This window comes from Vicia villosa, unplaced genomic scaffold, assembly GCF_029867415.1.
Source record: "Vicia villosa cultivar HV-30 ecotype Madison, WI unplaced genomic scaffold, Vvil1.0 ctg.000305F_1_1, whole genome shotgun sequence".
Taxonomy (NCBI): domain Eukaryota; kingdom Viridiplantae; phylum Streptophyta; class Magnoliopsida; order Fabales; family Fabaceae; genus Vicia; species Vicia villosa.
The window spans coordinates 672,585-683,284 of NW_026705133.1; the positions used below are offsets into that span (position 1 = coordinate 672,585).

Sequence of the window (10,700 nt, forward strand, 5' to 3'; positions counted from 1 at the left end):
GAGACTAACGTTGTTTACCAATTTTTAGGGTAATCACATTCCAACAATTAATGTTTACCCATTCCCTAGATTTGTTTGGTTGGGATTAAATGGAGGGGAGTAGAGGAAAGAGAAGTGGAGAGAATATTTAATAGTTTATGTGTTTGGTTCAAGTTTTAAGAGGGGCGTGAGAGGTAGATGACGGAGATCAAAATCTCTTTTGAACCATTTTTTGCTTTCCCCCAATTTAGAGGAATTTGGAGGGGAAGAGAGGTGTTTCATCTTAATTATATTTGCATATTTACTCTTATTTATTTATTTAAATATAAATTTAACTTATTAAAATGTTAAAAATTCTATTTCGAATAAATTTTATCTTCCTTTTATATTTCTTGTATTTTTATATCTTCATCTTATTATCATTAAATGTGTTTAAATTTTTTTATTTTATTTTATATATTATAATGACCTTTTTAATTATCGTAATGTTAAATTGTTCAAAAATCTCTCCTCTTTCATATTTTGAACCAAACATATAAATAATTAAAATCTTTATATTTCCCTTGATAAAAATCTCTTATGTTCTCTCCTCTCGATTGAACCAAATATACCATAACAGCAAAGAATCTTTTTTCTACAAATCACCAAAAGTGTTTTACAAACCACTCAAAATAAAATAACATATGTGATCACCGATTTGTCTCCCATCTCTAAAAACTCTGCACATGATTAACCTAGCTCAATGGCTTTGAGAGTTAAGTTAACAAGAACCCAGCAAAGCTTGAGGCTGAAGGATCCATTCAAAGTTGGATGAATATAATGCCTAATCCTTCATCTGCTATCGACTGAGAACACTTGAGAAACAATAACTAAATTTCTAAATTTCTTCTTATTCAAGTATTTGGATAGAGAGACGTGTCTTATACTTTTTCGATAAAAATTGGGTATACTCTGCATGTAACAGTAGAGATTAATCTCTCGAGTTGAAAATGATTACAATAAACGGCAAATTTTTTCCTCAAAAGCATTTAACACTACTCTGTATGCTCAGTACTGGTTCGAACCAAGACGGGTTATTGATAAACTCAATACTCATATACATTGATAAGCCTCGACTTAGTTGAATATACAATGTTGAAAGAGTGAAAGTGAAAATTTTATTATATTAATTTCTAAATAGCATACATTTTAGTACGCTCATTATTTAATATCTCAGAATCTGACATAACAACTGAAACTGAAAAAGACCTTGACCTGCTTCCCATTGAAGATTTACGTATACTCCTCAAATTTGAAGCTTCAATTCGATGTCTAATAACCCAATAACACATTGTCCCCAATGTAGTAGCCATAATAGTTGTTCCAATAATGGTTACTCCAATTGCAAGCCACCTTTGATTTTTCCCAACAACTACAAAAGACAGTGCCAAAAATGAAACAGAAATAAGCACACAAGCCAGCCACATTAGTTTGTTAATAATAGCCATCATTTGCTTCTTTGCTTTGCTTTCAATAACAACTATTGATGTTTGAACCACCACAACCGCTAAAGAAATGAAGAGCGCAAATGAATCGAACACGAAGAAGATTAGAAACGCAGCTTGCGGCGCTATGTTTGCTTCGCCGAGCGACTTTCCTTTAGGAACTTTTTTTGGATCGTCCACGAATTGGCCTGGGACGGTGAAGATAGCGGCGAATGCAACCGTTGCTATGAGGACTGCAACGACGGTTGTTGAGTTTATTGCGTTGTTGAGTCCTTCTGTGTGCATTTTGTTGAGACGTTTTGCGATTCCTTGAACGCTTTTTCGCGTTTGGCGAGTGTGTTCTAGTTGGTGATGGACTTCGTGCTTTATGTCGCTGACGGTTTGTTTTAATTCTCTGGCAGCTGTTTTTGGTTGAGATTTTGTTATGGATTTTCCACTTTGAATACCGTGTTCTGTTAGAATGCTTTTTACTTCAGAGTGTCCTGTTTTCTCAGCTGTGTCTAATGCTGTTTCGCCGCTTTTGTTTATTGCCATGCCATCTGTTTCACTCTGTCCAAGTATCAACTTAATAATCTGCATGGAGAAAAGTTAAAAGAGTTTAATCATTTAGACTCTACCTAGACTAATGCAACAACTTGTTCCAAATAGATACATACAGTTCAATTTTGCAAGACATGTTCTATGCTCTATATGTTTTTACTTATTAGAACTATAATCGTATTCTTTTTCCCGCAAAAACTAACTAATACAGATCTTACTCTTGTTTTCAATGCAAAAGAGGCACATTATGGAAAATAATAGCTGTGAGGTACAGATACCTCTAGAATTAACGCACGTTGGTATCTGACATCCATATGATATGTGTCATTGTCGGTGTATTATGCTTTTGACATTAGTAGTGTCGGTATCATATCAGCTAGTTTGAGTCTGTGCTTCATAAGATAATGGTGTAAAAAATCTAAGTCTTACATTGAAAAGAATAAAGTATGAATATAGTTTATAACAGATCCTCCTCTCCTTATAAGTCTGTTTTGTAGGATTGAGTTAGCTGACACATTATCCACGTACCAAGTCCAATAGTGTTGTGTATAAGGTGGTATATTAGGAAAAACTCAAGTCACGTTCTATACAGAGATAAAGGGTACCACTCATACCCTACAAGCAGAGTTTGTAGTGCAGAGTTAGACCTATCCCAACTTTTAAGAGATAACCCACTTATCGACAAAGATGGTGATTTAAATGAGATTTCACTTATTGTAAACATGACCCTACCTATATATGAAGTAATTGTTTGAGTAAATGTTAGAAGAACTACGGCAGGCTCAATGAAATTTACCTGAGTTCTACCCTTCCTGGTAGCTATATGCAATGCTGTATTGCCCTTATTATCAACCATGTTTATTGTTGATGGATCTGCTTTTATCAACTCCTCTACCACCACAAGGCTCTGTCCCTTCACCGCCATATGAAGCGCCGTCTGTCCCTTTTTATCAGTCCTTGTTACAACACTAGGCTCCTTCTCCAGAATCGCTTTCACCACCTCCAAATGTCCATTTCTTGCAGCAGAATGCAAAGCTGTTTTGCCATTACTTCTAGCAATTGCTGCCAAGCTACTACCTGTTTCTAATAGAAATTTCACTATCTCAGTGTGCCCTTGTGTTGCAGCTGTGTGTAAGGCTGTTGTGTTGGATGGATCCACAGTCATCGCCAGTTCAGAATGAGCCTCCATTAAGATCTTCACTATATCTACAACAAGGAAAACAAAAATTGTTGTAAACAAACACTCCCTGAGTCTTGATGTCGGCCTTGATCAATCCTAAAATCCAACTCATCTAAACTCTAATTTATAGTATAAAAAGAAAACAGAACTTTACTTCCATTTGAAGATCACACACGCGTCACAAAAGCACAAAATGAGCAACTTGGTGCAACAAAGCTATACTCATGTTTTTTTTTTAAAGTCTACAGACTCAATTGGATTGAAACATCAAAGTTTTTGATGCATGCTTTTGACTGTGATTCTCCGCAAAGATTGACTCTGAACAAGATTCCTTTTTCATGTGACAGTGATAGCAACCGTAATTTAAAATATCAACTTCAATCATGACTCCTTTTCCACACAACACAAAGAACAATCAATTGAAGAAAAAAAACTACATAAAAAACATACCTAAATCCCCTTGTTTAGCAGCAATATGAAGCGCATCAAAACCATTTCTCGCTTTAATTCCAGCATCAGCAAGATCATAATACTGAATCATCTCCCTAACCATATCAACATAACCATACTCAGCAGCAACATAAAGAGCCGTTTCACCACCTTGATTCTGCTTCACAAACACTTCCCGCAGCTTACCCTCTTCCGCACCATCCACCGTCCCCTTCAAAGAAACCATATCTCCTGCTCTCGCCGCAGAATGTAAAGGCGTATCGTCACGCTTCCCCGTCAACTGTTTCGTCATTTTCTTCCTAATCGACCTTACCGGTAGAACCTGAGCCTGCACAGTTTCAGCTTCTGTCTCCATTGGATACAATTCACCAGAACTAATAAACCCCGTTTGTTCTTCCAACTTCAATCAGTTTCTCAGAATCAAAATCTTCATTTTCTTCATTCCAACAAAAACAAAAACACAAACACAAAATCAGCATCTAAGTCAGCATCTTCTATCTTCCACCACAAATAACTGTCATCAAACCCAATAACAGAATAAAAAATTTAAAAAAAACCCAAAATATTACCGATTAATTCTCCATTTGATAACTCTATCAACCTCCAAAATCATTGCTCTAATGACAACAAACAAAAAACTGAATCAAGATTAAAAATTGAAATGAAACCAAACCAAACCACATCAACAAAAAAAAATTATTTTATTGCATTTTCTTCATCCTTAAGTTAAAAAACAAAATTTTTAAAAAAAAAATCAGAGATGGTTCATTTAAACCATTGATCAAACAGGTGGAAGGAAGAATCTCATTCTCACCTTAATTAAGTGTTCCACTAAAAAAAAGCATTAAACTTTAAAGGTAGCTTTTAGGGAACTAACACATATGTGATGTTGGTGTAGTAGGACACCCTGTAACAAAAAAAAAAACTTTGATGAATAACTATAGTATATTATTAAAGTGATATAGTAAAATGACAAGAAGAAAAAGAACAAAAGAGGTTAATAAGACACAAAGCTCACATGTAAACAACAACTTTACATGAATCTAAATCAGAGATATATTATATAGTTCTTCAATGTTGAGAAATATATATGCATCAAAAGGTAGTGATGAAGAAATGAGAAAGTGTTGTTATGAGTGAATGATAGAGAGTAGGGGTGTACATGGGTTGGGTCAACCCACAAAATCCGGTCAAACCCACCCAAAAAAATCCACAAAAGTGGGTTGGGTCGGGTAATTGAGTGGATATGGGTTTTAAAACTAAAAAACCCATTAAAAAATTTGGGTTTCGGGTAAAACCCAACCCAAACCCAAAAGACCCATTGACCCACTAATCAAATATTTATGATTACAATTTTAATAATTTTGATGAATATTAACTTAGAAGTTGTAATTTTAGTCTCTAAACATTTACTATTTTAGTGAACCATGACTTTAACTAATTTTGTATGTTTCACTTTTTGGTTATTTTAATTCTAATACAATTTTATGTCATGCAACTTTAATTTGTTGTTAGTATTTTATGATAATTTTTATTAGTTAATATTATCATTTATTATTATATAATGCTAAAATATAGTAAAAATAAATTATCTAATTTTTTTAAGAAGATATAAATTTTGAGTAATTTTTATGAAAAAAAAATATGATGACTCATCATTTAATGTTAATAAGCAAAAAAATTATTTGGACAACCCACTACCCAACCCAACCCAACCCAAAATTTAGTGGGTTTGCCCAAACCGACCCATTGATATAACGGGTGGTTAATTTACCTCACTCAAACCGGTGTGTCTAATATGGGTTGGGTCTTGGGTTTGGCCAAACCCAATCCAAACCGGCCCATGTACACCCCTAATAGAGAGGAGATGAATAGAGGAAAAGGAGAAAAAGCGTTGCGAAAAGAAAATAGTGGTGCAAGTGTTTGATTAAGGGAAAAAACAAGACGGGTGGGTCCCGGTTTTGGAATTGATAGGACCACGCGCTTTTTGATTCCCGCTGGACGCGTGGTTTTGGTTTATGGAACAGTTTTTTTTTTTTTTTTTTAACTAGTTGACTCTGATTCTATCGTTTCTTTTCAGTCCACGTTATCCACACTTTTTTTTATCACCTCTTATTAATTTTTATTTATTTATAATCTTATATCAGAATTATCTTTATTAATTATTAAATCACTATATAGTAAGTGGATGAGAAAATAGAAGACTAAAATTGTAATTAAATTTTAACTTTTTTATAAAAATTAATTAATTATTTATATATGTTCTTTCTATAAGTTAGAAAGAAATTGTTTATTGTTACTTTATTAGTTTTCTGTGTTTAATTTTTTTTCTTTCTTATACATTGAATATATAGGATGTTTATATTAATCGATGAAAAAGTGGTATAGATAATTTAAATTCGTTTTTTAATACAAATGTTTTTTTTTCATATTTAGTAAAAAAATCTGTTTTCTAAAACTGAGGTAAAGGAAATTAACTAAAAAAACAATTATATATTTTATGCTTTTATGTAATAAATAATTTTCTAACAAAAAATATAATAAATAGTTTTATTTTTGTACTTATCCTTCTTGTTTTTAAAATAACATTAATTTTGATATATTAAAAAATTATTATTTAATATTTTCTCTAATCTATATTATAAATTAAATTTATTTTTTTATAGTAAAAATGATTAATGATTTTATTCATGAATCATGGTGAATCATGGTGATAGATCTCTTATCTTCTAATCGCATATTAAGTCCGCTTAGTTAATGATCATGCATAAACATTATACTCCCTCCGTTTTTTATTATAAGTCGTTTTGGAAAAAATATTTGTATTTAAATATAAGTCGTTTTACAATTCCAATGAATAGTTAATGCTACTTTTCCTATTATATCCTTAAATATTTATTATTCTCTCTCATTTCAATTATATAAATTTATCTTCCATATGTCATTAATGAAGGATAATTTTGTAAAAACCTTCATAATTTCTCATTTTCATACAATAATTATTATTTTTCTTAAACTGTGTGAAAAGTCTAAAACGACTTATAATAAAAAACAGAGGGAGTATTTAAAGACTTTGAGTTCAATTCCGTGACATCTAATTTAATCTTTTATAAAAGGTAAAATTTCAACCAATAACCTACTAAAAAAATTATCACCCAATTGTTATCAATTGATCTAGGATATTTGTTCTTTTCCTATAAAAATGGAGTAATAACATTTTCTAGTATCATATTCTCAATGAAGTTAATCAAGTAGTGAATCATTTGAACAAGTATGGTTTATTATTAGAATTTTTGATCCATTTTTTTAATTTTTTTATTTATATTTTATTTTTATTTTTTTTACTTTTTAAAAGTGGTTTTTTATTTATGCTTTCTTTTTATAAATAAAAACTGAAATCCAAAAAGAAAATATTAAACTCCATGTTGAAATAAGAGGAATTTGATATAAAGCATCAAATTAACACATAGATTACAACTCATCTTGGCAAGTGCATCTGTACAAGTATTCTACTCATAGTAAATATGACAAACACACACCTTTCAAACCGGTTCGAACAATTGTTAAATTTGTTAAACCAATCACATTCCAATTATACTATCTTTTTCAGAATCCAAAATATTTTGAACAACTACTTTGAAGTCTATATAGAGCTCAATAGCTCAAAACCTAAACTCTTTTTCTAATCTTAAGCCTTCTAGCACACCCAAAAGTTCGGTAATTTATCCATTACAAGAACATAGATATCTTGCGAAGCCTCCAAGCCTCTCACCCATGCAACCTTTTAAAAAACCATTACATCCGACTATCAAGTCATTCTTACTAGCTTCACCTGTGTTCAATCTCACCCAAGTCGAATGAGGAGGGGACCACCTTATTTGCTTAGCCTCTCGAGCCAAATCTATCTTACTACCATGCAGATCCATTGCTAAAAAAATATTCATGAGCAAGTTTAGTAACATGTCACAGAATTCTAAGTCTCACAAAATTCTTATCATGTTATTCTTTATTCCTCCACATCCAAAGTGCACGGGAAGAAGTTGTTCAAAGTTCCGCCCACGACAGATCACCGCTAATACGAAAATCCAAACACTGATTAGTATCCACTCACTCCTTAAAATTACTAGTGAAAAAAGAGCCCCTTATATCCAACTTAATCTCATTAGTCCAAATAACAAAAGCCAAAGGACAATCACATAAAACATGTATAATAGATTTCACCTCTATTTCATAGTGAATACAAAAAGGATCTCTTAGTTGCATTTTATTTTTCCTCTTATTAGTCACTATCCTATCATGATACACCAACCAAATAAAGAACCTTGTTCGTTCAGAGATTTTAAGCTTCCATGTTAACCTCTAACTATCCTTGCCAATTTTCCTACCAAAATTGCACATTAATTTATAACTTGTTGAAATAGTATACTCATCTTGTTATCGCTTAAAATGTGTTAACATACTTTGGATCACTAATTTCACAAGGCAGACTCTCCCCGCTATAGATAAAAAGAAGCTTCCCAAGAATAGAGCTTAGCTAATATTTTATCACCAATAGGCTGCAAGTGAACAACTACCTTGACTTTCTCTAAAATACTAGAACCCTTAAATATTTGAAAGGCATAGTGACTTTAGCAAAACTAGTGGAAGCCACAGTAGTATCTAGCCTAGCAGATGACGTTGAGCTAGAGAAAATGGTAGGCTTGGACTTACTAAAAACACGACAAAATACAGAAGAATACCTGGTGAAGACACAATTGAGAGTAGAGATATATCTTTGTAGGACTTAAGAGATCCAAGAACAAAACTTCAAATTAAAGCCAAAATTGGAAATTATTTTTAGGAGAAATTCCCAATCTTAGGTGTCAAAGGCGTTAGATACATCCACCTTCAAGGCCAAATTTCTACCAAAATATTTGTTATCAAGTAAGTTAATTGCTTTTGATGCAAGTAAAATACAATCCTTAATGTTCCTGCCATATATGAACCCCTTTTTCTCATTGGAAATGATAAAAGGTATAATGCTAGCTAACTTGTCATCCAAAATCTTGGAGATTATTTAGAATTTGAAATTAGCAAAAGCAATTGGCCTAAACATGTCTATAGAATCTGCATTATTGGATTTGGGTAGGAGAGTAATAATATTTGAGTTGAAGTTAGGCAAAATTCATCACATCTGCCTTAGGGGAAGCCGGTGTAGGGATGTTGTACAAGTGGAGTACCTCGTGCTAGATTTGCTCGCGGAGAGTGTTCAAAGGTGTGAAGTTCTCTGCCTCCTTATCCACCCTTTTGAATATCCTTTATGGGCGAGGTGTTGTTGCTCTTCCTCTGGTGGTGTGAGCTCTCGGCATTGGGAACACGCTCCTTGACAATGTTGGTATCCTCGCTTTTTATGTAGCACTCAGCTTTGGTGACCACTTCAGCTTTGGTATCCTCTCCCTTTATGTTGGTTTATAGGCAAGGGACTCGTTGAAGTGTCTCATCTTAATTCCATTTTGGAACTCCCCCACAATTATTTCTTGGTTTGGAGGAACGACTATAATATTGGCTTTGTTGAAGCGAGCGAAATAGTCCCTCGGCGACTCCGATGTACCCTGGCGTACATTAAACAGACTGGCAGTGGACAACACCCTAATTTTCCTGAGTAATTATTAAATAAAGATCAGAGTAAATTAAAAACTTGATGTCAACTTCACACAACACAGACCTGCTCATAATATAATAACATATAACACATACAACTTATTAAAATTATTAATAATAACTACAAAAACTTCAACAGGTTTAACTTCATCTTATTGCAGCGGAAAAACATCAACAAAGTATCCAAATACTTATTTAAAACAAAACATGCTATAAAGTAATCATAAAAATTATCATCCTAGAAGATATCATAAAATCTCTAACAAACATAAAAAAAAACACTAAGTGGTCAATCCTCAGTGTTACATATTAGAGCAGACACCGACACCAACGAAAGCAATAAAGAAGAGCATCCTTTTCTACTAACATCCACACCTTCACTGCGGATCACCTGCGCGTTACCCATGTAGAGGCAACATTCAAACAGAAGGGGTGAGATGTCACAATAATATAAAGGAATGCATAATAATTAGTAGATGTGAATTATTTCATGCATAGTCACCCATTCCACCTATTCAACTTCCTTACCATCAACAACACAGAAATTACACATCAATTATGTAATATCACCTTCATGCCATAATCATAATTATGCAACAACAACAATAATAACAATTATGCAATGCATAAAGACTCAAACCCAAAGACTCAGTGCATGTGGTACAATTTTGTAAACACTCGAGTTTACCGCTCCAATCCTCACCATAGGCATGGTGCACACCAAAACGCACTCAAATCCACACAATGGGATTGAGACTCATCAACACGAACCATCGTCCAAACACCAATGATGCATGACACATAGCAAACATGCAACCCAACAAATACAATGCCTTTCACCATTTACAATTGTATTCCGCCAATTCTGGCTACCACACACCACACATCTACTATAATAGATCTGCAACAATACTCATGGTACATCACGCAACAACGATACATACAGCGTATAATTCAAGCACTGGTATTATACCACAACATTCAGTTTTCACTATGTAAAGCCATTTCACACCATCAAACATAGTTCTAGAAATATAGAACCATTTTTACACGAAAGTACGCTATATAAGCTATCCACGAGTTCAAACGGTGCGTCAAACGGACACCCAAAACTCGAGATATGAATTTTCAAAGTTTTATAAAACTTCTGCCTACAGAGGTGGTAATCGATTACACACTCACAAATAGCTCAGATTGCTCAAATTTTTGATGCCGTAATCGATTACGCCTATTTTCCAAAATCCAGATATTCCAAAATTTTACTACATAATCGATTACGCCTTCGTAATTTCCAAAATTTTTAAAGGTATCGCAGTTGTAACTGATTACGCCCAAAGTGGTAATCAATTACCACTGCGATAGATGCAATTTCTGCAATTTCTGAGTACGAAAATCAGTTCTCACCCACTCAAAATCTCCAATTTTTC

At 33.2% G+C, this 10,700-nt stretch overlaps 1 protein-coding gene across 1 annotated transcript; it reads right to left on the reverse strand.

Moving 5' to 3' along the window:
* Positions 1-1,113: 1,113 nt before the first annotated feature.
* Positions 1,114-4,787, reverse strand: LOC131626555 (ankyrin repeat-containing protein At5g02620-like). The gene is made up of 6 exons (XM_058897378.1): positions 4,652-4,787; positions 4,448-4,540; positions 4,203-4,250; positions 3,634-4,069; positions 2,800-3,209; positions 1,114-2,036 (listed from the first exon to the last, which is right to left on the reverse strand). The coding sequence occupies exons 4-6, from the start codon at positions 3,986-3,988 to the stop codon at positions 1,152-1,154; spliced, it is 1,650 nt and encodes a 549-aa protein (XP_058753361.1). The 5' UTR covers positions 3,989-4,069; positions 4,203-4,250; positions 4,448-4,540; positions 4,652-4,787; the 3' UTR covers positions 1,114-1,151.
* Positions 4,788-10,700: the final 5,913 nt, after the last annotated feature.